The sequence below is a fragment of the Silurus aristotelis genome (genome assembly GCF_946808225.1).
Source record: "Silurus aristotelis genome assembly, chromosome: 3".
Taxonomy (NCBI): domain Eukaryota; kingdom Metazoa; phylum Chordata; class Actinopteri; order Siluriformes; family Siluridae; genus Silurus; species Silurus aristotelis.
The window spans coordinates 24,485,427-24,512,175 of record NC_139576.1 but is presented as its reverse complement, the minus strand read 5'-3'; the positions used below and the strand labels follow the sequence as shown (position 1 = coordinate 24,512,175).

At 35.9% G+C, this 26,749-nt stretch overlaps 1 protein-coding gene across 5 annotated transcripts in view; it reads right to left on the bottom strand.

The window, feature by feature from the left end:
- The window catches only part of lrp2a (low density lipoprotein receptor-related protein 2a), a 65,710-nt gene that overhangs the window by 13,305 nt on the left and 25,656 nt on the right, over nucleotides 1–26,749 (bottom strand). For 3 of the 5 annotated variants that reach the window (XM_083538109.1, XM_083538111.1, XM_083538110.1), the window contains 27 exons: nucleotides 26,056–26,222; nucleotides 25,601–25,744; nucleotides 25,372–25,481; nucleotides 24,966–25,143; nucleotides 24,650–24,863; nucleotides 24,140–24,379; nucleotides 22,712–22,900; nucleotides 19,513–20,433; nucleotides 19,026–19,191; nucleotides 18,794–18,952; nucleotides 18,388–18,677; nucleotides 17,954–18,154; nucleotides 17,351–17,374; nucleotides 16,778–17,020; nucleotides 15,898–16,023; nucleotides 15,174–15,293; nucleotides 14,401–14,532; nucleotides 12,968–13,169; nucleotides 12,448–12,743; nucleotides 11,310–11,976; nucleotides 10,837–11,007; nucleotides 10,520–10,743; nucleotides 9,989–10,166; nucleotides 9,663–9,859; nucleotides 7,822–8,067; nucleotides 5,152–5,280; nucleotides 3,300–3,419 (listed from right to left, as the gene is read on the bottom strand). In XM_083538109.1, coding sequence (XP_083394235.1) covers nucleotides 3,300–3,419; nucleotides 5,152–5,280; nucleotides 7,822–8,067; nucleotides 9,663–9,859; nucleotides 9,989–10,166; nucleotides 10,520–10,743; nucleotides 10,837–11,007; nucleotides 11,310–11,976; nucleotides 12,448–12,743; nucleotides 12,968–13,169; nucleotides 14,401–14,532; nucleotides 15,174–15,293; nucleotides 15,898–16,023; nucleotides 16,778–17,020; nucleotides 17,351–17,374; nucleotides 17,954–18,154; nucleotides 18,388–18,677; nucleotides 18,794–18,952; nucleotides 19,026–19,191; nucleotides 19,513–20,433; nucleotides 22,712–22,900; nucleotides 24,140–24,379; nucleotides 24,650–24,863; nucleotides 24,966–25,143; nucleotides 25,372–25,481; nucleotides 25,601–25,744; nucleotides 26,056–26,222 — 6,054 coding nt within the window. The remainder of the gene's footprint in view (nucleotides 1–3,299; nucleotides 3,420–5,151; nucleotides 5,281–7,821; nucleotides 8,068–9,662; nucleotides 9,860–9,988; nucleotides 10,167–10,519; nucleotides 10,744–10,836; nucleotides 11,008–11,309; nucleotides 11,977–12,447; nucleotides 12,744–12,967; nucleotides 13,170–14,400; nucleotides 14,533–15,173; nucleotides 15,294–15,897; nucleotides 16,024–16,777; nucleotides 17,021–17,350; nucleotides 17,375–17,953; nucleotides 18,155–18,387; nucleotides 18,678–18,793; nucleotides 18,953–19,025; nucleotides 19,192–19,512; nucleotides 20,434–22,711; nucleotides 22,901–24,139; nucleotides 24,380–24,649; nucleotides 24,864–24,965; nucleotides 25,144–25,371; nucleotides 25,482–25,600; nucleotides 25,745–26,055; nucleotides 26,223–26,749) is intronic. The other 2 variants (XM_083538112.1, XM_083538113.1) reach the window with 1 other exon arrangement.

Below are 26,749 nucleotides of genomic sequence, written 5' to 3'. Positions count from 1 at the left end.
AAATACTTACTGCTGAGAGATGAACTAAGGCTTTTGAGAAAAGTAGAGGCTTTTGCAAGAAATGCAATGTGTTGTGCTGTTTGTTTTGAGAAATGCAATTACTGGTTTGCAAATATTGAGGCTGATTTGAGAAAAGCTCCAAAGCAACTGAGAAAAACAAAAAATTGGAATTTAAAAGTGCAGTAAATTTCTACACACTGAACCCAGACATTTAACTCTGATAAAAGTTGGTTATGTTGTGTTTTCCTGTTACAGGATTAAAGGGTTATCTAATTACCCACAGGTTGTTTTTCACAGCCTGCCACAGTAAGAAAGAACCCCCTCTGCTCTGAGGGCCATTTTTATGAGGTGAGTTCATAGATGAATTCATTAGGAGGAGTAAAGCTGTGCACTGCACATTGCAACACGGCAGCTCCTGTGTGGGGGGAGAGACAAGTGCTGAAAAAATCAGCACCCCTTTCAGTGTACAAACTCAATGATTTACCGCAGGCTCCCATCATCCTTTCACTCGACTCACAATCCTCATCATAGCGCTTCATCTCTTCTTGCTTGTGCTCCATTTTCATAGCCTCTTACTGTCTAGCCTCCCTATACTTCTTCCTCCTGGTTTTTTTTTTTTTAAGATTTATAAAGCTGTGAAGCCGTCACAATCAGAAACAAGGTTACTACAATTACAGTAACTATGTTTATTACATATTTAGATAGGACCAAGTCATAGATTAACTATCGTATAGTAACAGTAGTTACAATCTTATAATTTTCCCAGCATGCCATGGTTAAGGCCTACTCAGTGAAAGAATAAAACTATTTAGCTCTGTAATCATGGTAAGACGCTTGTTCATTTCAACCCATATTCAAAGTTGGGTTATTTGTAAGTCATAGACATTCAGACCTAAATTCTAACTTCAGAATAAACTGCTATTGTGATTTCAAGATACTCTTTTAGTATCCTGTGGCTTTATATTAAGTTATGTGTCCAGACAAACAGGATAAAAACACTGCTTAGGCAAGCAGGAATTTGGATCACACAGTCTGTGCCATTTGCCTTGCATCCAGGAGGATGCAGTTAACAATGTTCTCATTAGGATAAAAAAACTGCCAGCCTTCTTTTGTTACTTGCAGTGAGATCAGTGTGACAGAGCTGAGCTCTTACAGTTTTTCTCAGTTGCTTCGGAGCGTTTCTCAGATCAAAAATGAAATTCTCAAAACTACTTGTTTCACCTACACATCATTTAGTCAATTGTGCACATCACAAAAGCATTTCTTGTTGCTTTGATCAAATTGCGAATGCTTTGGTACATTCATTTAATTGATTGTGTACAATTGTCTGCTGTTTCCTACATTATCAGTTGTTTATGTTGTTCAAACTAAATATCACAGTATACTGGTTTCACCTAAATAGATTTAACCCGCAAAACATTTAGGTATCAGTTCAATGCATAAGTCATTAAATGCAAAATGGTTAAACCATCTGTCATCTAAAATTTTTATTCAACTTCTTTTTGTAAATGTGTCTTGAATTGATGGATTGTGCAGATGACTCTTGAATGTTACGACTAAAGGTGAGTAAGTAGCATCAAATCAACCAATGATCAACTAGTTCTTTAAAATAGGTTAAAGGTAAATTTCGTGACAGAGCAAAACACAGAATAAAAATTTCTGAAAATAAATGAATAACCAAGAAATGAACGAACACTAGTACAGTTCAGTAAAAGTGTGAATCCTGTCTGATCTCATGCAATCAATATAAATCAAATATGCATTCAAATAAATCAATTTGTGCTGTTGAAATTTATAGATGTCATACCGGAGAAATTCAGTTTTAATCACTGTAATCCAAACAGTAGTTTATCAAGAAATACTAAAACTGGGGACCGTCGATGTGAAATTCAATTTGTTGTGCTGTTTGTACAAATTGTTTTAAGAATACACATACTGGCTTACAAATATTAATGATGATCTGAGAAATGCTCCAAAGCAGCTAAGAAAAAAACTGTAACTGTTGGTGTATAAATAAAATAAAATAAATAAAATGGGATGTGCTGTAACTAGTATCTATTAGTATCTGTAACTAGTATCTATTAGTATCTTTAACTAGGATCTATTAGTACTAGCATCTACAGCTATTCTTGCCATTATACAAGGCTTTTATTAAAATTTTTGCTTTGGTTGCATTCTCATATTAATGCCTTTTTTCCATTTTTTTAAATTGCATATTACATTAATGTTACATCATATTACTGCTAAAGGCAAAATATATATATATAATCTATCCAATTGTTTTGTTTGCATTTTCAAACCCCTTAATTTTGTTTATCTTTTAAGAAAAGTATTGTTGTGTGATTCAAGGCCTTGGTGTAGACACTATGAAAAAACTGTGTTTTTGACATTTCTGCTCAAGAAAAATCTGCCAGCTGATTTGCAGTATTTTAATGGAACTCAGCTTTTTTTAACTGACTCTCAAAATACAAGGAACCTTTAATAAATGCCATCTCTTTTTACTTACAGTTTTTTTTTCTGTTGCTTTGAAGCATTTCTCGATATCATCCTTAATATTTGCAAATCAGTAAGTGCATTTCTCAAAACAAATTGTACAAACAGCACAACACATTGGATTTCTTGCAGAAGCCTGTAATTTTTCTCACAATCCTTAGTTCAATTCTCAAAAGTAAATATTTTTGTCAATGAACATCTCATTGAAATCAATCAGATCCTTTTGCCATCTTGTGCACAAACAAGATTGTTAAAAAGTTGAATTTACGCTGTCAGTATGACACTGCACATGTTCAGTATTTCCTGCTATATTTTATTTATTGTGATTGCATTAGACAGGACAGGATTTACACTTTTACTGTACTGTAATAGTGTCCGTTCGTTCCGTTCGTTTCTTGGTTGTTCATCCATTTTCAGAAATTGTCATTCCAGATTCATCTGCATAATTCATCAATTTAAGACACATTTACAAAAAATAAGTTTAATAGAAATGTCAGCTTTCCAGATGATGACAACTGGTGTAAATAGTTGTATGATGTGCACAATTGACTAGATGATAAAGCACCTGAGAAAAACTGCAATACCTGTGAAAAAGTTTGCAAAAGCCTACATGGTGTGGCATAAGCAACAGCTATGTGTTATAGTAAAAAGAAATAGAAATTTAACCCAGCATATAAGTCCTGCTATTAAATAGTTTTTCAACCGCACTCCAACTGACCATGATATGACCTGCACCTGACATATCATTTTCAAAGAAACCATTTACTGAGACACAAGCTAGATTTCCTGAGAGACAAGACACTCACTGCAGTTGTGTTCATCTGATCCATCTCCACAGTCATTGTCTCCATCGCATTTCCAGCGCAGAGGGATACACTTGTGGTTATCACAGCGGAAATCTCCAGCAGGGTTACAGGTCAACTCCTCTATAAACATGACACAGGGGTCAAGTTTTAATACACACTTACTCACAGAAAGGCTCATATATTCATTAACTATATTAAATCAGATAAGCACATCCTCTTTTATTGACCATAACAGACCAGAGAATAGGGTAAAGAAAATAATGTTTGTTAATGATTATTACATTTCTGAACTGATTATAGAAATGGGCAAAATGCAAATGGGAACACAGAACATCAGTTATGCTGCTTTCTTTGAACATTCTGAGCTTACATGGCATGGAACAAGCGGTATCACTCACTTGTACGAATTTGTTATCTGAACTCATTTTTACAATTTGAGTCTGCAGACGCAAGAGATAAATGAAACATTCTTTAGCACCTTGTGGCATACTGTTTAATAAAGACATGATAATAAATGCAGCATTCAACCACGAAGGGAGACAAAACACTGAATTTAATTACAGCAAGGATGAAAGTAGTAAAGGGAGTATAGACACCCCTTTTCAATACACACAAACACACACACGTACGCTGACCAGTGAGTCATAGCAGATTTGCTACAGAAAAGATCTGAAAAGTGAGGAGAGGAGAAGAGCAGACACTGCTAAACATACAGATACACACACACACACACACACACACACACACACACACACACACACACGGTCCAAGAGGTGCCCCACCTGGCATTCTTACACGCAGATTAAGGAGATCTCTCCTCTCTGTGCAGGATGGCACTAATGGAGTGGGGGATGCTGATAACACTTGGGAGGACTAGAGTTGTGCATATGTGTATATGTGCATGTGTGTGTCAGGGTCAGACCACAGAGCACAGAACTCAATCTGCATTGACAGGTTGCATGGGAATTTCTATATACAGATGTATACTGCATTTGCATAAATGCACTTACATGTGACTTAGTGCATTAAAACATCGTAATGTCCCAACACTTTTTCTATGTTCTTGATAATAGATATTAGACTTAACTATGGAAAATTCAATAATAGATTTACTGCAGTTGCTTTTGTTAAAAATGAACTAAAATCACTCGATTTAATAATGAATTACTTGTCCACTTGCTCCTTTTAAATTTCTCTGTATATTATTTTCCCAAATAAACATATTGCAATTATTTAACCAGTTACTTTCAGCATCAGAACAATTACTTGCAGCTATCACAATGCTTTATCCTCGTCAGATTATTGAGACATTTGGATATTTTGCAAAAATATTATATCATATATATTATAACAAACCTTACATATAATATAGTGCTTCTATCACATTTAAAGACATACACATAGGATTACTCTGGTGCCTGACACAGAACAAGACACACCGAGACCATAAATCTATGCCGTAGCCTCGGACAAGTAGGGAGAATAGGGGGAGAGGTCAGAGGGAGTCATTCATCAGAGCAATCTCTTTGGCTGCTAATGTACAACTGAGAAAATTAAAACTTAATTAAGTTTTCACCACACAGGAAATGAATTCGCAAATTAATGTAAATACCTATTGCCAATATACTTAGCATATTCTCACCCTTATCTTAAAAACTGGATAAAATTGAGTTAGGTTTAAGCTATTCCAATGTGTTTAGAAAGTTATCTTAATGAGTTTGTGTAAGGATCGTAGCTAAATGAGATTGTGCTTAAAACTGGTGCTTTAAATTAAACACACCATTTTCACTCCCTTATTTAACAGGTGGTTTTTATCCCTAGTGACTTTCTAACAAAAATCTATTACACTCACCACAGTTCTGTTCATCGCTGTTGTCCCTGCAATCGTTTTGTCCATTACACACAGCCCACAGAGGTACACAGCGGTAGTTTGTAACGCAGTCATACTCAGTGTGGTTGTCGCATCGATATGCTGGACCCACTATAAACAAAACACAAAACAACAATCAGCAACAAAACACAATCCGATAATTAATACTAATATGCCTCGATTACTTCAAAGATAATTTTGCAATTTGCCCTTTAGTCCTTCAAACCTTTTCTCAGTTGCTTTGGAGCGTTTTTTTTTTTAATCATCTGCAATATTTGCAAACAAGTAAAATGCATTCTCAAAACTATTTGTGCAAAAACAGCTCAACACACTGGATTCCTTGTAAAAGCCTATACTTCACTCAAAACTAATCATTGCTATTAGAATAACAAGTCCTTTTTGTCAATTGTTTACAAACAAAATGGTTAAAATGTTTAGTCATGTTGTCAGTAAAACGGTGAACAGTTTTAGTATTTCTTGATATGAGCTACGTTTTGGATTACAATGATTGAAAATGTACAAAGCTGAATTCCTTCTTGGCATCTATACATTTTAACAGCACAGATTTATTTGATTGCATATTTTATTTATATTGATTGCAATAGACTGGCAGGATTCACACTTTTACTGTACTGTAAAAGAATTTTTGTTTTTGGTTGTTTATCCATTTAAAAAAAATATAATTCTGTGTTTCGCCCAACTGAAATTTCACGAGATTCACCTTTAACCTATATTAAAGAACTAGTTGATTATTGGTTGATCTGATGCCGTTCACTTGCCTTTATTAGTAAAATTCAAGATTCATCTGCACAATTCATCAATTCAAGACACATTTAAAAAAAAAAAGTCCAATAGAAGTTTAGGTTTGACAAATGATGCCGAGATGTTTTGGGGGTTAAGACTATTTAGGTGAAACTATTATAAAATATTTTGATCATCACATAAACAACTTATAATGTAGGAAAAAATAGACAAATGTACACAATCAATTAAATAAATGTACCAAAGCATTCGCATTTTGATCAAAGCAACAAGAAATGCTTTTATGATGTACACAGTTGACTCTATGATGTAGAGTTTAAACAAGTAGTTTTAAGAATTTCATTTCTGATCTGAGAAATGCTCTAAAGCAACTGAGAAAAAACTGTAAGCAGTGCTATAAAATGAAATGATATACTATCTGTTAAAAACATAAGTATTACAATATACACTGACCAGGCAAAACATTATGACAACATGCTTAATATTGTGTTGGTCCCCCTTTTGCTGGTTCACCACTGTTCCTACCTTGGACAACTTTTGATAGATACTGGTCACTGCAGACTGAGAACACCCCACAAGATGCTTTGACCCAGTTGTCTAGCCATTACAGTTTGGCCCTTGTAAAACTCGCTCAAATCCTTACACTTCCTGCATCTAGCACATCAAATTTAATGACAATATGTTCATTTGCTGCCGAATAAATCCCACCTACTAACAGGTGCCATGATGAAGAGATAATCAGTGTTATTCACTCGCCGGTTATAATGTAAAATGTCATAATATTATGCCTGGTCAGTATATAACTGCATTAACAGTCATTGAAAAATTATTGTGCTTACTTCGAGTGTATGTTCTACACATCACATTGTGTTCTTTTAATATTTGTCATATTTTATTTTAATGCATCGTGTGTCAGATAGTATCATAACTGGTAAGTAAAGTTGTGGATTAATTGGATGGATGTAAGGCATGCACCAATCACACCAAAATATTCCAGTATATGTCTGTGGATCTTCCAGTAAGATCACTTTGCATGTGGGTTTCCAGGTGAAAGAAAATATGAAAAAACTGGGACTATGAAGGACTGTGTCTATCACATGCAGATAAATAGAATATCTTGTCTGTTTTATTTATTTGCCTTAAAATATATGCAATGCCAATGCTGTGTGAAATGCAAAATAATTTTTTTTGTTCCTGCAGTGTGAACATCTGAACATTGCCATGCTCAAGATTTGTGCATGTATTTATAGCAGCTGACGATAAAATTATACCATATACCAATAAGAAAACTTTTATTTTATTATTTTATTTCAGTAATTTTATGTAGATTTTGATCTTATTTAGAACTTCTGTTGAATTAAGGATGTAATATTATCAAAGTAAAGCTAATTAATATTATATCCACCACACCAACACTGATAAAACTTTGACTCATATTTACCTCTTTAACATATTGCACACTTACTTCTTTACTCATTCATTTATTCATGATGTATAACTGTTTTTTAACATGTCTTACTGCTACGAATGGTACACGTGTTTAGTTTCCAACTATTGGAAATGCAGTGCATGTTAAAACACAATTTCTATATTGTTTACGCCACTGACATTGCATGTGATGTAATAGGTGCTACTGGTGCTATTATTTGTAACACAAACCGTTTCTCTAATTTATCAAATTTCACACACATTATTTTTAATCTTACTAAATCAGAGTAAGCTGAAAATCGTGTTTGTTTAAAATGGGTGCATTTTATTTTTGTGTAAAATGAGCAAAATTAAAGTAACTGTATAATGTTGTTTATACTGTTGTCTATCATGTATGAACCCCCGATCAAAACACTACCAAAAATATACACTACATGAAACAAAATCATATTTTATACTCACTGCACTCATCAATGGGCTCATCTGAGTTATCTCCACAGTCATCATCTACATCACACTTCCAGCTTTGAGGGATGCAACGACCATTCCTGCATTTGAACTGGCCAGGACGACATGTTCTGCTGGAGCAATGTGAGGGCTCCTCATCTGAACCGTCTCCACAGTCGTTCTCCCCATCACACTGCCATGCCTCTGGGATACAGCGCTTATTACTGCACTGCCACTGGTGCGACTCACATTGGTGTGTTGCTAAAAGAGGAACAAATCAACTTTCTGTTACCCTGTAAATGTTTTTTTAAATGATTTTGTTAGATAAATGGATTTTGAATCAGAAAATTCCAGTAAAACCAAGTGATTTAACCCTGAAATGCTCAGTGTATGAGCAAAATAATTTGCATAAGGGTCTGTCGTGAGCCATATATGTAAACTTTATATCCACCACATATCTAATAAATAATGACCACCAAACAACAATTACATTTTCTGAGAAAGCACTAGAGAATCTATATAATCAAAGTCTATGGATGGTCAATAAATCTTGACACGAGACACAAATTTTGGTAAAATGCTACTGAATTTATCAGTAAAATACAGTTTTTCTCAGTTGCTTTGGAGCTTTTTTCAAATCATCCTTAATATTTGCAAACCAGTAAGTGCATTGTGTACTTACATTGTGTACTTACTCAAAACAATGTGTACAAACAGCACAAAACATTGGATTTCCTGCAAAAGCCTGTACTTTTCTCAAAATCTCTCAAAGAAATGTTCTTATGATGAGCACAAATGATGTGTAGGTTGAACAAGTAGTTTTAAGAATTTTATTATTAGTTGTTTATTAGTTGTTTATGTGTTGTTGATCAAAATATGTTATACTGGTTTTACCTGAAAAACATCTCTGCATCAGTTTATTGCATAAGTCATTGAATGCAAATCATTTAAACCAATTGTCATCATCTGTCATCTAAAATTTCTATCTAACATTTATTTGTAAATGTGACTGGAATTAATGAATTGAGCAGATTAAATGTCACTAATGCAGGCGAGTGTATTGCTTCATTTGGCGACAGAGCAAAAAACAGAATTTAAATTTCTGAAAATGGATAAGCAACCAAGAAACAAACGGACACTATTACAGTATAGTAAACATGTAAATCCTTTATGGTCTAAATTAAATAAGCAATGAAATAAATACATTTGTGCTGTTGAAATTCATAAATGCCAAACAAAAGAAATTCAACTTTGTGCATTTTTAATAATTGTAATCCAAACCGTAGTTTATATCAAGAAATACTGAAACTGACATCATGACTAAACATTTTAACGATCTCGTTTGTGAACAATGACAAAAGCACTTGTCATTCTGATGGCAATGATTTGTTTATTGACACAAATATTTACTTTTGAGAGATGAACTAAGGAGTTTGAGAAATGTACAGGCTTTTGCAAGAAATCCAATGTGTTGAACTGTTTGTACAAATTGTTTTGAGAATGCACTTACTGGTTTTCAAATATTAAGAATGATTCAAGAGATGATCTAAAGCAACTGAGGAAACCTGTAAAATTCTATGCCAAGTAAAAGATAACATTTCTGAATGTTAGACAGTGATAATCGCTCCTACTCTATAGATACACAGGAAAGGCATTTTCCTTAAAAAAATGTAGGAAAGTTTCTTTTATATATATATATATATATATATATATATATATATATATATATATATATATATATATATATATATATATATATATGTATATTTATTGTCCAATAAATCCTCAGCATAGTTTATATTAAAAGAAGTTCAGAACAAGAATGACTAACTGACTGTGAGATTTCATTTACATACCACACAGGACAGTGTCCTCATCAGATCCATCAGGGCAGTCATGGTTTGAGTTACACAAAAAATGTGAGCTGGTGCAGTTTCCGTCATTACACTGGAACTGGCCCAGTCTACAGTGACGCAGGGGGCATGTGGATGGCTCATCTGAACCGTCCCTGCAATCACGTTGCCCATCACACTTCCACCAGATAGGGATGCAGCTATACCAGGAAAAGGGACACACCAAACACTAAGTTAGAAAAATACATATGTAGGTATCATAATGAAACAACAAAAAATCACACAGAACAAACTCAGGCCAGAGAGAGACAGAGGTCTGAATCACTCACCGCTCATTGTCAGCACATCTGTATTGCGTGCTGGAGCAGCTGGGTAGACAACGGGCCACACCCCCTATCTGCAAAGTCAGGAAGTGATCAGGGCACTGACATGTGTATCCTCGCCCTCCAGCTTTTAAGAGACATAGGTGAGAACAGCCGCCATTGTTCATTCCACAGGGATTGGTTACTGAGGGCCGAGAGAGAAACAGTTACACAACATGCACTTAACACAAAAAACAGAGGTTGAACTCCCACTACAGAGATAAGACATGGGTATCTAAAGTCTTCAATCTGTCTGGAAAAAATACGTGATTAATAAAAGGGATTGTCTTTCCTTGCCAAAGACAGGGAAGAGAGAAAACACTTGCGCCATTGTCTTTGTCTTTGTAAATATTGGCACAAATGCTAAAATGGCTTAAGTAGACATTTAAAGGAAGAGATAATGATCAGAGATAATTGACATAATGGCTCCAAGAGGATGAAAGCCGGCAGCAAAGCTTGTGATTACACCCCGTTTGAGTTCCCCGGTCTCACACTCACCTATGGGTTGACGATATGGGTGAAGCACATGGATATCAAAGGGTCTGTGAGTGGTGTTGACAAGAGCTTGGCGCCCAGTACCGTTGTACTTATTGCCTTTCTCAACTGTGCGAGTGTTCCAGTCTGTCCAGTACACAGTGTCCTCAAACACAGTAATTGCAAAAGGGTGAGGAAGCACACCATCATACACAGCATGACGATGCCGGCCATCTAAATCAGAGAACCTGCAGAACAAATTGCATATTTTTTGTTTTTTATTTTAATATGCTTATAGTTGAACAATTAAGAGGAAGACCATGGTTAAACCCTTTCCTTACTCAATGTAGTTGAGATGAGCATCAGCCCAGTAGAGCATATCATTGGTGTAGTCAATAGTAAGGCCATTGGGCCACTCGATCTTAGTGGTAATGATGGCAGACTTGTTGTTACCATCCATCCCGACACGACCGATGAAAGCTTTATTTCCCCAGTCAGTCCAGTACACATATCTGCAAATAACAAGCAGGAGGGCAAAAACATCATAAATATACATATATAAAATAAGGCTATTTAAGACCAAGTTTACTTTAGTGACATGCCAAATATATATTTTTTAATAATTGTAAAAAGTGCACACAAGTTTGACATCTTTTGAACTTGACCAATTGTACCATACTCAATGCACAAGCAAATCCAGGTCCAGAAAAGTGTCCTGAAACCTTCCACTTAAAAGTGTAATAACATTAGACTGTATAAAGATAATAAAACTTCAGTATTCTAAAAAGAGTTTAAGTAAATACCAGTAACTCACCCAAATTTTGGATGTACCACAATTGCTCTTGGATTCTCAAAGCAGTAGGTGTTGTTGGCATCCACACAGTGCTCAGCCAACTTCTTAACAAAGCGTCCATCTAGCTCAGACACCTTCAGACAGTCTAGAAAGCTGTCTACCCAATAAAGCTTCCGTCCCACCCAGTCCACTGCCAGACCTTCTCCATGCAGAATGCCATTCAGAACCACCTCTCTGCCTGTGCCGTTGAAGAACATTCTCTCCACCACACGACGGCTAACATCGATCCAGTAGAGACGTTTGTCAACACGGTCGAAGTCCAGAGCCACGACACTGCTAAGGCCTTGCAGAATGAGCGAGTAGGCCTCGCCATCTGTAGATAGGTTGCGCAGGTAATAACGGTTGCTAAAAATCAGGTAAGGTCTGATGTTGCTGTTCTGGCGGCATCTGCGTCCATCTGGCTCCCGCAGGAAACCTGGTGCACACTTGCACACAAATGAGCCCAATGTGTTCTCACAGATCTGACTGCAAATGCTGGGCGTCTCAGAACACTCATCTACATCATCACAGCTCTTCTTATCAGACATAAGGCGGTAGCCAGGACGACACGTGCACACAAAACTGGTGGGTGTATCAGTGCACTCGTGGTCACAGTGGTGCACAGATGGGTCTGTACATTCATTATTGCCTGAAACACAAAATCACATCAAAACAACATATCTGACCAAAAGTGTACATGACAGTGATTACATTTTAAACAATTGTATCACCCGACCATTTGAGTTATAATGCCTGTAACAAAAACAAGCAAAGGTGTACCAGACTGTTACCATTTACAGACATCTGGCATAAATAGTAGTATCATCATGCCATTTGGGTTATTACTCAGTTTTTTTTTTTTTTATTATTATTTTGCATTTAAAGCATTTTATTTAAATTACAAATGGGAAGTGTGAAATATGTAGCAGGAATTGTCCTTCTTTTTTTTTAAGAATTGTGTTCTTTCTGTGACTCCAATGAATACAAAGTTCTAAATGTATTATGTCACTCCTATGCTGTAATAAACTTCAATGTCCTCATCATTTCTTTCATACAGAGTTGTAAATTCTAAAAAGTCTTCCATGTGTTAACTGTATTGCATCTTTTCACATTTACTTACCACAGCCTTTCTCATCGCTGTTATCATTGCAGTCATCGCTATGGTCACATACTTGGCTGGAAAGCACACAGTTTCCATTGTCACACATAAACCTCCCAGGAGGGCAAGTAGGAGCCGGAGTGTGGCACAGGTGCGGCAGCTCATCAGATTCATCACCACAGTCATTGTCACCATCACACTGAAAGTCCTGAGAGATACAGCGACCATTCTGACAGGTAAACTGGTGCTGCTGACATGCTTGGTATGTACAGCCCTGTTCATCACTGCTGTCTCCACAGTCATTACGCCGGTCACACCTACCACACAAAACAGATGCATGTAAGACAATTGTAAGTGCATCTAAATCAATTCTTTTTATTGGTGAACCACTTGCTAAAGTGGTCCTTGCATATGCATACAGTGAGATATTTACTGATATACAGTACATATGTTCATTTTCTTTATGTATGTAGTAAAGATAAATTACATGCTTTAGTATGGATATGCCTATACATAAAAGGACAATTAAATTAATTCTAACCTGTATGCACTGAGGATGCAGAGGCCGTTGCTGCAGGTGAACTCAGTGGCAGAGCAGGACCTTCGTGTACAGTTCTGATGCTCATCATACGCATCTGAGCAGTCGGCATCTCCATCACACACCCAGTCCCGGGAGATACACTTCCTCTGTGGGGGCTGATTATTCACACAGGTGAACTCCATTGATGAGCAGGTTCGATTAGCTGGGAATTCAAAACCCATCAAACAGAAAAATAACTCAAAAACACAAGATTTGTAAAAAAAAAAAAAAAAAAAAAAAAAAAAAAAAGAATTTAGACAAAAATTTCAATCAGTTGAGAGAATAGAAATGAGCTTGTCGGCTTGCAGTACTGAAGCCAATTGTGGCAACAATATACCATTTGATTGATGAGAAAAAAAGGCATGTACTTGTCTAGTATCTCTAGTAAATGCATGTCAGTGGCAATGTTAGTCTGTGCAGTTTTAAGAAAAAATAACTAAACTAATAGATAGCTTAACAGCTAGCTCTAGACAGTCCCACATTCTAAGTAAGTCATTTTTTGTGATATATATATATATATATGATAAAATGCTATGGGAAAACTATACCAATACTTAAAAATAATTGTCCCTGATCAGTCTGGACAGCCTGAAAAACTCTGCTGACTTTCGTAAAGTAGATTGAAAGATTTAGGACTTATTACTGGCCAATTTTTACCATTCTTACTTAGACAATATAATGTTTAGTTTAATACGAGTCAAATGACTTGTAAAAATGAAAATAAATAAAATAAATTAAATACCTTGTTTAATAATGGCCTACATGCAGCTAAGGCTGTTTTTTTAGGCTGTTTTTTTGTTTTTTTTTGAGATCGTGGTTCAGTGGTTAAAATGTAATCAAATCAAATGATAGTTGAATGGATAAGTGTGTCTGCAAAATTATTTAAGTTTAAAAGGGATTAAATACTTAAGATTTATAATAAAGACATCGGTTTTTACAGCTGATTCTCCATACTTTTCAACATTGTAATGGCATTACACAAAGGAGCATCCTAAAGGGATGACCAAGCTTTTGAATCACATTGTTCAGGCTCCTCAGAATCTGGCTGCATATTGTGAACAGACACACTGGAAGGAAAATGCATGGCAGCTGGAATCCAGAGAGAGCCTGGCAGCATACACAACCACAAAGCAACGAGTCAGGCAAAGGAAATCAGGAATGTAAATTCCTTACTCTAAAACTCTAGACATCAGCCACGAGCCAGGCTCATCTGTGTTTCTATTGAGCTGTCTGACTTGTCTACAATGAATGAAGAAGTACAAAAGAAGAGAGTTAGAGGATAGAAGAGGACAGCAGTGGACTGGATAGCACTAGAAAAAAGATGAGAAATTTTTGAGGAAAACCAGAGACAAGAAAAAGGGCAGGAGAAAGGAAACTAGGTAAGAATCACAAACCACAGTTGTGTCTCTGGTCCTCATCACTCATGTCCCCACAGTCATTGTCTCCATCACAGATCCAGGAGGAAGCGATGCACCTGCCATCATCACAGCGGAACTGGTCTGAGCTACAGGTTCTCACCATAGTGACTGAGGGATTAACACACATCACATGCCTGAACAAGGAGCAGTGCAAAGGCAAGGATGATCAAACTTTTAGTAATCTCCTTAGTTCCTGACTAGCTAGTAAGCGAGTGCTTTGATCCCGACAAGCTGTACAAAAGTAAAGTAAGAGAATTCACTGACACCCAGTATTATAATGCTGCTTCCTTTTTGTGTTCAAAGGCAAGAAGTGTGAGTAGAAAAGACTAGTATGAAAGGCAATCAGTGATTCTAGGTACTAGTGCAATACTAACACTGCTACAAGCAATACAAATGAAAGAAATTACATTAGATGAAATTGATGAGCTAAGCTGTGAAATCATTTTAAGACTTATATAGAACTTTTTAATCTAACTATCTAAACTGACATACCTACACTGACAATACTTAAAACAGAATTTGCTGCCTGAGGAACGTTGTGTAGTTAACTGACGTCTTCACATTCAAAACTACTCAAAACATAATGAACTAAATGTTCATATTGAGCTCAAATAAATGTGCAACAATAGACTGTCATTTAAAATGACAGTAAATTGGCATACATACTATGAAACTATGTACTAGTACTATCATACTATGAGACAATGGCTTTTACAGTATATTCTAATGCTATTCTAAAGTTTACTTACTGCAACTGGAGGGTTCATCTGACCCATCTACACAGTCTCTACCACCATCACAGTACCAGTGTCCAGGTATACAGCGCCCGTTTGAGCAGCGAAACTCATTCTGGGTACATGTAGATGTTGCTATGGAGGCAGAGCAGACACAAGGTGCATGCTTGAGTGACTCAATCAGTCTATCTTTTTTGTAAAAGCAATCTTTATAATTGACCATTTATGAACTCATAAAAAAGAAATTCACTGACATTTTACTAGCATGGCCAATTCTTTGCCAAAGGCTATTTAACTGTTGAGTATTTTAACTGGGGAAGTAGTAGATTAGTGGTTAAAACATGGTGCTTCTGATCCTGAGGTTGTGACTTTAAATCCCAGCACCACCTTGCTGCCACTGCTGGTTCTTTGATCAATGCCCTTAACAGCTCATTTGTATAAATGAGGCAATTGTAAGTCACTGGCAATGTACATTTTTTTCACACAACTCATATTTCAAGCATAGTTTATATGGTCATACACTAGACACAGATTAATATCACTCCTATACTTAAAATAAAGTGTAGTGAATCCAACACAGCAGTTAATGTACAGTAGACTTTATGCTAATATTCAGTAATATGGAGATAAACATCAACTTCATATAAGGCAAAAGAAAGAGATCTTAATTTCATTAGTATACAGTATAGTGTCTATATTCTGCATTTACAATACACTTTACATTATACACAGGACCTACCACAGTGTGTGGGGCTCTCATCACTCATGTCTCCGCAGTCATTATCCCCATCACATAGGTATGAACGAGGGATGCAGATGTTTGTGCTCTGGCATTTAGTGTGACTAGGCTGACAAGTCCTCTCAGCTAAAGCAAAATAAAAAATTGCAATTTAATCTAATAAGAGGGTCTTAAAATAATATATGTAAAGAGTAATACATGAGAGCTTCACATTATAGGAAAATGATCAAACAGTTTAAAGAACAGCATGCCATGCTTTCTATTATTTTATGTTTACTTTTAAGGTTGTGGAATGTTTGTCAAATTACTATAACATTATAAATAGCTGCAAGTAGTCACTCTCTTCTCAATTTCTTTTTTACGTGCAGCTTGTCATTTTAGAAAGAAGCTGCAATGCTTTTTGGTCTAAGTATGCTTTGGTGAAAAACCTAGGAAGAACTATGCAACTAACTGATACAAAGTGTTAACACTGAAGACTCCTTCCAAAATCAGCATCTCATCATAAAAAAACAATTCTGTAACAACAATTATAGACAGTTTTAAAAATCCATTAATGTGGAACATCCACCATACAGGCTGCTGCAGATTAGTTGCTGCTATAGAAATGACATTTAAAAAAGATTTAAATGAATATAAGCATAACCATGTTGCTATAGAAAATGTTTCAGTAGCTTTTAAACAAGCTGAATCAAAAATTAAACATCGCTGTGTTATAATTAAACATAAAGGAATTTGGAAAGTATTACATATAAAGTAATTTATGTGGGTTGATGTTATAATTAATAACATAATTACAACTACAGATTATTAGGAATGTATTTTCGGGTTCATTAAACTCTATTTCCAGATGGGATCATACATCAATGGATCTCATGCATACCGCAGTTGCGTTCATCGGAGGTTCCATTGTCGAAACAGTTATTTATGCCATTGCACACATACTCCCGGGCGATGCAGCGACCATTGTTGCAGGCAAATTCTGTGTTTGGGTGGCAGGGCCGAAATAAACAGCCTTCCTCATCGCTGTTATCACCACAGTCGTTATAGTGATCACAACGGTAATGGTATGGGACACATCTGCCATTTCCACAGGTATACACAGTGGGCTCACAGGTATGAAAAGCTGCCAGTGATAATCAAAAGAGCATTTTTTTAAAACAAAAAGCAACCATGAAGCTAATTTAAATAATTTCATAAAGCTGTAATATTTTGCTGACTCTAGTAACTTTTCAAGCTAAGAGCCTTTATTAGTGAAGCAGTGGTATCAGTGAAAAGTTAGTTTGCAAATGCTAGATATTACCTGAGAGAGAAATAAATGCCGCCATTTGTGGGACTGCATGCAAAGAAGCAATGCATTTTCTAATGATTAGTCTTTCTAACAAAAGGTCTACAAATGCAGACAAAGCTATGTTTATTCTAAAACAGATAATCAAAGAAACATAATCATACACACCAAAAGCGAAATCACTCTTGAATCCTGGAGACAGAGACATTATATTGCATTAGGCAGAAAATGGCTGCACATTAGCAAGAAGACAGCGCAGAGACAACAGCAGAAGTACAAGTTAAATCTATTCACATAAATTAAAGGTGTGAGAAAATTAGAAATATATCATTGCAGCATGTCACATGGAGAATTTAAAACACCAGAATCACATGTCACAAATTTAACACTTAACATACAATGAAATCAAACAAGTGGCTCATTACTGTTAATGTACTGGCTCCAAAGCTACAGTGAAGGCAAGCAATCTCTTCCTTCAGTCTTTTTAATCCTATAATTTGATTTATCTTCATTATTGATTATAATAAATATAATTGGAATAGCAAGATTGTTAGGTCAATTAGCTTATACTTGCTAGGATTAGTTAGCAATGACAAGATTTGTTTTGTTATGATTAAAATTTGCAGTTTTTTAGACATCATCACAAAGTTTAAAAGCAGTCAAATTTAAGTTCTATTAAGTGAAAGCAAGTGCACTTCAATCGATTAGATTCTGAAATTCTCCAGAAATGACTGGATAACAGCAAACGTAAAAATGATATGCCCATCTTACCGCACACTCTCTCCAGCTCATCACTGCCATCACCACAGTCATCGTCATTGTCACATTTCCATGATGCACGAATACAGCGACCATTCATGCAGGTAAACTGGCCTGTTTGGCAGCGTGTGCCATTATCGTGGATGCAGTATTTACTGTCAGCCAAATACCAGCGACCTTCTGATGGACACTGGCACTCTGCCCCCTGAGGACCTAAGCACAGCAGAATACCTGTTACTATAAGGAACAGACCTAAAGATCTATATTCTGAAAATGAATGTTTAAAACATAAACAACATAAATGGGGTTTATGATATAAATCACATAAGAAAAAACATCTATTTCACTACTCACTGTCTGACAAAAAAATAAAGTTAGTTTGATGCCTGAGTGCCCCTTTAAAAAAATATATTTTTTACTTATCAAGGTGATGAACCCTTATTCACCTGGAGTGCAGATATGGCTGCACCCTCCATTAAACTGCAAGCAAGGGCTGCTGCAATGCTGCTGTTTGCTGTTGGACAGCACATGAATGTCCATAGGCCGGGATGGAAGGTTCTGGATCATAATCCTCTGATCTGAGCCATCATGCTTGTTTGCCCTATAAATGCTACGTGTGTTCCAGTCTGTCCAGAAAATGTGCTGTCCATACACAGTCATGGCAAATGGGTAAATGGCAGTGCTAACGATCACCTCACGATTACTGCCTGTTAGAGAGCAGCGCTCAATCTTCTGTCTGATTACACAGAAACAAACAAACAAAGAACAATAGTTTAAAGACATATGTAAATGACTTATTTGGTAGACCTACTGTATATCACAAATATAGCCTGAGATGGCACGGAATCTTACAAGCTAGCATCAGCCCAATAGAGCCTCTGTTCATCATAATCCAAAGTAAGACCATTAGGCCAAACCAAACTGCTGTTAACGATCTCCGACCGGAAATTTCCACCCAGAGTTGCACGTTCAATCTTAGCATTTGTACCCCAATCTGTCCAGTACATGTATCTAAGGACAGAAAAACAATTATAAATAATAATCTTACTATAATACATTCTGTTGAAAAGTGATAGTAACCTACCCACTGCATGGGTCCAGCATGATAGCTCGTGGTCTGGGCACATGAGCTATAACAGTCCTCTGTGAACCATCCACTGCCATGGAGTTAATGGTCTGATTAATATAGTCACTATAATAGATCCTCTTATTAATCCAGTCATAGGCAATACCATCAGGGGCACCTAGATCTAAATATAGAGAAAATATTACATATTACTTGTGCAACTACAACCAGGCAGAATATAAAATAGATAAATAATTGATTGATTACACATTTTTTGAAAATATTTATTTCCTCACGTAATTCAAATCAGTGAATGTACAATTTCAGTGACTGTAGGCAATAATGCACAAATCAATCATAGAAAAAAAAAAAAAAAAAAAAAAAAATATATATATATATATATATATATATATATATATATATATATATATATATATATATATATATATATAGTCTTAAAAGAAATATTAAGCAATAAATACAGTGATCAATGTATTGCATGTACCTGAAGCCACAACAGTAGCAGGTGAGGTAGGAGACGATAAGCTAATGTAGCTGATCTTGCTCTGTCCTGATCCAGAGCTTTGAGTGAAATAAATCCTGTTGTCAAACCTGTCATAATCCAATGCTACAGAAGTTCGGGCTACATTGACAACAGGAAAAGGGAGGGAATGATCTTCAGGGTCCAGCCGTAGTGAGCGAACCGTACTCTCTGTAGTGTATATGAGGTAATCATCGTGAGACACCACACAGGTCATGCCATCAACAGCCAGGTTGCCGAAGGCACATGAACACTTCCTAGTTTGAGTCCCAGGCATTGCAAAGCAGAAATGAGCACAGCCTCCATTAGATACTAAACAGGGATTGTTATTAAGCTCCTGTGCTGAGAAGGGCTGCATTCTTTGGTCAAAAATGGTGACATCTCTCAGCATGTTAATGTTGTCTCTGATCACCACTGGTTGATCATTGTTTCCTGGTTCTTTACTGGCTTGGAAAACTTTTTTTAGGTTCCTGTCTACCCAGATGATGCTATTCTCAAACACAGTGATGCCATAGGGAGTTGGGTAGCGGCTGCCATAACGTACAATCTCTGTCTCACCGCCATCTGTGCGAACCCTTGCAATCATGTCCAGTGAATCATCCACCCAGTAGATGTACCCATTGCTGTGATCCAGAGCAAGACCCCTAGGTGTGATAATACCAGATGTGACCAGCACAGTCCGGTTGGTAGCATCCAGGAAAGCTCTTTCAATCTTGGGGTTCTGACCATAGTCAGCCCAAAAGAGAAATCCATTTTTTGGATCAACCACAATGTGACGAGGCATGTCCACCTCAGTCTTCAGAATAACACGGCGAAAAGTGGTGTTAAGTCGAATAACTTCAATGTAGGTCTCTGTCAAGAAGGCATTTGTGAAGTACAGGTTCCCTGTCCAAATACAGAGCAATTGTTATGCAAATGTATACATATTATAAATAGCAAGATTAATGTTATCTATGATAATAATTAATACAGATACTACAAAGATTATGGAAGGTTCATGGGTAATACCTTTTGTGTTTGTATATTTCATTATTTAATTAACAATCCGAGTTTTAAGTAAGATGGGAAGGAATAATGATGTTGCCATAATGAAACAACTTTATGAATTTGTTGTCTTTCAGTTTTCAGTTGTAAGAACATTGTTGACTGATTTTGAGGAATATATTCTTTCACAAATTTAAAGGTGATTAAAATTCCAACTTGTCATTTCACAGCCCGGCATTCAAGTTTTTCATACTCTAATCAACATGGTCATGGACAAATATATATAATTTATGCAAATGTATGTTCATTATTACTGAAACCATGCTAAACATAGAGCATAAAGAACAGAAATTTCTTTCAAAGAACTTGTACATGTCTATTTAACACATGGAAAAAAGAATATGGAAAAACCACAGGTTCCTATTACTTCTCTTTCTTTGCTGACAGGTTTTACATTACTGTTTACATTTTTAAATGCAGATTGTAAAAATACTCGGTAAATCACCAAATTGTTATAGTTCCACACACACAGGTTTTTTTTTTTTTTTTTTTTTTTTTATATATTTGTGTAAAGAAACGATGTCATGAATAAATGTGTGTTGTGTTGAAGGCCTCTTTTAAAATTTATTTATATTAATAATAAACATAGTCAAACATACATTTCTGCTGCATTTATCGCGTGTTAATAAAATCAGTGCCATTAAAATGTATTTGCCTAATTACTTTTTGAGAACCCTAATATAAATATAAAAAAAAAATTCAAATATATAAAATATGTACCATTTTAAAGACTTACTCTCCAACAAGTGCAAATGTTTTATGCTCATATACTAGCAGGTGACAGATTAAATGACAAATTTGATGACTCTATTCTCCTGTGGGGAAACATTGTTGGCATTTTGTTGCTTTGTCCTTATATAACAAAATTATTATAACTGATCCCTCATCTAACGTGAACGTCATTATCAGGCATTTTTGTTAGAAGGTTTATTTTTTTTCATTTGTATTATTATCATATTATTGTCAGTTTTTATTTTACATCATGAATAAAGATTTTATTCTGGAGTTGGAGACTGTCACAAAGCATACTTTAGGATAAATAGAGGAGATAAACTTTTTTGCCTGTATGTTCATTTTGCCATTTCTTTAGGTTCGGAAGTATGAGTGACAATGTTTTCTACACTTTATTAACTGTTTGAATGAAGTTACCAAAACGTATAGAAACATTTACAGATTTGCACTTAATAAACATATTTCAGTAACAAAATTAAATAGTCACATATGTATAAGGGGAATAACATGATGAAACACTAAGGGTACTCAGGCATGAAAATTCCTTAGTTTATACCATACAATATACCCCAGAGGATTAGATCTTTCAGTTGAGCAGAAAAGCTGCTTACAGTCATTTTATACACCATCAAATGGAAAGCCCTTGACATATTTTGACCTCTGAACTCAACATTAACATTTTCACACTTGGGTTACAGGTTGCAGGTTTTTTCTCTTGAGCCATCAGGCTCTTTAACGCACAGAACTGAACTGTACAAAAACTTGTATATACGTACACTTAACTGTGTGTTACTGACCTCTTACAACCTAAACACACATTTAATACTTATTTCATACTCATCCATGTCTTTCTGCACCACCAATATTATATTTAACCATATTATACTGTGTGCATGCTGTTTTGCACAACTCATAATTGCTGCTCTTGCTGTTTTTGCACAACATTGTGTTCATGTTTACAATTACATTCTTGTTTCTGGTTTTCTCTTTTGTACATTGCCCTGTATTAGATATACAATAGATTTACTAATTGGTGCTATTTTGTGTTTTGTTTGTCTTTCCCCACACTGTCTTGTGTTGTCTGTTTGCACTGACTTTTTTCTGCACTGTTTGCACTCTGTTGCACACAATGCACTTTATGTGGCTAGGACAACTTACTTTAGAAGTTAGTCCTTAGGTTCTAGAGGAACGTTGTCTCATTTCACTGAGTACTGCGTCAGCTATATATGGTTGAAAAGACAATAAAAGCTTCTTGACTTGACTTGACTTGACTTGACTTGACTTAAAGGTAAAGGTTTCAGTCCTGTAACTGCTTATATTTTATGTGATGGTTATATGTTTTAATTGCATTATACTGTTAGCATATAAAGATAAACGAACAACACACCTGCTGCCCAGTCTACAGCAATGCCTCGGATCCCATTGCGTCCAATCCCAGAAGTTACAATGCCGCGGAATCCAGATCCATCAGGTTTTATCCGACGAATGCCGTTCTGAGAGGGGACGGTGCTACTAAAGTCGCACCAGTACAGGAAACCAGAGGGCATGTGCACATCCACATGCAGAACATTTCGACCTATGAGACACACACATGCATATTACTGGACTGTCAGAATATACAAACTGGTAACATACATTTAGTGACCACTGTGTTGGACTAAGTAGACTAGGTGTTCAGTGAATTAATTAATTAAGTTAATTTGATTAATTAAAGTGGCTGATAAAAATACACAATACGGTATATATACTGTAATATAACCCCAAATTTTAAGTGATGCTTTGTAAATATGAAATAAAAACTAAATGCAATGCTTTGCAAATCTCATAAACCTATATTTTATTCACAATAGAACATGAAAAACATATTAAATGTTAAAACTTGAAATGTACAATTATTTGAAAAAAACGTGTAACTGTGTAGCATCCTTTCTTTAAACAACAGTCCGTATTTGTCTGGAACTGAGGAGAACAGCATGATGCCAGCATCTTTGGATCATATTTACAAATAGCTACTTCCTGCATGATAGCGCTTTAACCTGTATTTTTTTATTGGCACAGCAAACTGTGTTCACCAATAATGATTTCTGAGCTAATACAGTGATTTCTATTACAGAGTCATGCCTGAAGACCATGAGCATCAAATATTAATTTTCACTCTTGTCCCTTGCACACAGAGATTTCCCTATACTCTTTGAGTAATCTGATGATATTATGTGATGTAGATGAGATATTCAAATCTTCACAATTTTAAGTTAAGAACATTTATTCCTAAATTGTTCAACAGTTTGTAAAATCAGTTTTTCACAGATTGGTGAACCTCTGCCTACAGTATCTATCCTTTAAAGAAATTCTGCCTGTCTGCCTGTATTTATGTTGCCAATTAATCTAATCATTTGCAAAATGTCCCTCCAGCTGTTTCTTTCTAGTAACAATAACATTTTCCAGAATTTTTCTTGCTCTCTTCTAAACTTTTTTTAGATGTGTTGCAGCCATCAAACTTAAAATTACCCGAATATTTTACCTTAAAAGGACATTTCTTTAGTTTAAACATTTAATTTGTTTTCTATGTCCTATTGTGAGTAAAATATGGGTATATGACATTTGTAAATCAATGCATTTTGCTTTTGTTTTCATTTAACACAACATCCCAACTTCTTGGAATCGGGTCTGAGATGGCTTTCGAAGATAATGTAGGAAGATACAAAAATCTGTAGTACATAATATAGCATTATAAAAAATAAAATTGCAATTCACCATTATTTAACTGATGTGTTCTTTATGCACCAATGCACACTTAGATATGTAAAATACCCACCTCTTCCTGCCACAGGAACCATTGCCTCAGAATGATCAACTCCCTCCAGACTGAATCCCTTAATGGCAGTGAGCATTGAGATGACCACATAGGATTGGTACGGATCACAGGTCCTGTTATCGACATTGAGTCTGAAGCCTGTAGCACATGCACAGGAGAACAGGCCTCCAGGTCGAGGCAGACACAGCTGCTGGCATGCACCAACATTATTACCACATCCATTAGATGAGCCAGCAGATGCTAGCAAGAGAAGAAACAAGATGCAGATTGTACATACATATATTTACAGAAATATAACAAAAATTCTACTTTTTTTGTTAATGTTTAATATCAGTATTGCAGTTCCAAACTCCTTTAAACCTCTTATTCATCCATTTTAACTGGGCTAAGCTGCAGTTCCTCATTTCACCGCAATACATCAAAATGCTTATCCAATTTAAAACCAAAATAACCCCCACCCCACTGCCACTAGTTACAATTATAGTTAGGTACTAAATGACTTTTACTTACTATCTCTGTAATGAACTTTAAGAACCCTAAGACCAGGCACATTATTCCTCAGTACGATTCTGTTGGATCCTGTGACTTTATCCATACGTTCAATCACCTCAAAATCCCTGTCAGTAAAGTAGAGGTGGGGCCCATGTACAGCCACACCCCATGGATGAGACAAGCCATTAATCACTGTGATGCGGTTTAACCCATTTGGATCTCCTCTCTCAATCTGTTTTGGGATTTATAAGAGAATGTATTGATACAATTATTTTTTTAAAGCAATAGTTAAGGAAAATGTTGCAATCGATTCTAAATTCTAGATGCAGCTTACCACTCCAGTTCCTGTGACAGCCCAGTAAAGCTTGTTCTCTTTAATGTCTATAGTGATAAACTCCACATGGTCCAGATTGTTGGTAAATAGCACAACTGAATTGGACCCATCCATGTCTGCGCATGCCACCTTGGCAGGAATGCCGCTCTCGGTTCCTTGATCTGTCCAGTACATTTTCCTGAAACACAACACATGGAGCAGATATGGAGTACCTACTGAATATATGTATTATAAAGACTCAAGATTTTAAAATAAGGTTTATGTAACTCTGCACTAAGCACATAATTTCACTGTTACACTGATTGCACTAAGTGCTGGTTGGGATTTCTAGCAGTCTGAACAGATGGCATGAAGTCAGACTGACTTGGCAGACTTCATTGCAAGGTGCTGCTGAACTGGGCCTTACCCACGTGCCGGGTCCACTGCTATGCCAATCGGTGAGCCTGCACCAGTCGGGGTTCCATTATTAGTGATGAGAGTTTTCCTGTACTGCACCTCTCCTTTCAGTCTTAGAACCTAAATGAACAAACATGATATAAGTGAAATGTTGCCCCACAATATTTACAATATAAAAAATAATAGTTTTTTTCAAAAAGAGTTATTATTTATTTATCAAAAGTAAAAAATGAAAAAACCTCTATGGATTGTGTGGAGGGGTTGGTGTAGTATAGGTTTTGACTCATCCAGTCAAGGGCCAAACCCACTGGAGAGCCCAAAATGGCTGCTGGGGCAAATTCAGTCCTGTTAGTTCCATCTGACTTCACCCTGTGAATCTCACCCTGTATTGATAAAATACTTTTATTTCCTGTGTCAGACTTGATATTATCAGTTAAAAATTTTAATAAAGGTTTTAATTATGCAAGTGAAAAAACTGTGTGTTAAAGATTTTTGGATCTTCACCTTTGTTTCATTTTAACTGTAAAAAAGGTTTAGATCCAAAAATATTGCCAATTAAATATTTATATGAAAAAAAGTATAAAAGCACCATAAGGTTGTAGACAGGATTGGTAATGGGTCAGAATTCTATCAACCTGATCCTTTAACAATAAAAGTTAGATGGCTAAAATAAAAAAAAAATTCTCAGACTTACAGGGTGTTCAACCCAGTAGATCATCTGCTCAGCATCATCAAAGTCAACGTCATACCCATTCTGCAGGCCAGTGATTGGAACCATGGCATCGTTGCTCTTTTCATCAGGGTTGAGAGAAATACCATAAATTATACTGTCTCTAACAACCACCAGGAAAGGAGCATCCACTGTAAAAAAAATATTATGCAAACAGCTTATCATATGGCAATCTATTTCAATGCAAAAATGCAATTTTTTACACACAATGACAGATAGGACACCTAAACATATTATAAAACAATAACATCATCATGATACAATGAATAGGCACGTCACTACTTGTCAGAATAAGTTGTATAGTATTAATTTGGTAAAAGTTCTTCTCCAGGGAAAGATTCTGCCATATCAGAGATTACAATCAATCGGCACTCATTCCTCATCGTTCATCATTCATCTCTAAGCATAAAATGTGCTTGACAAGCTGAAACCTGAGAGTGTATGGATGGTTGCCATAAAGAGAAACTACTGTGTTTAAGATTAAAGCTCTCTTGTTTTTGTTCAACCTTAGATATAACTTAAGAAATGAGCTTGTACAATTACAAATATTTCCCCTCAGAGAAGGAGAGTAAGTGAAAATGGGATGCTGTTGACAAGATCTGCACCTCATGAAATAGATATCCAGTGTCACTGATGACTACTACTTTGTTCCATAAGG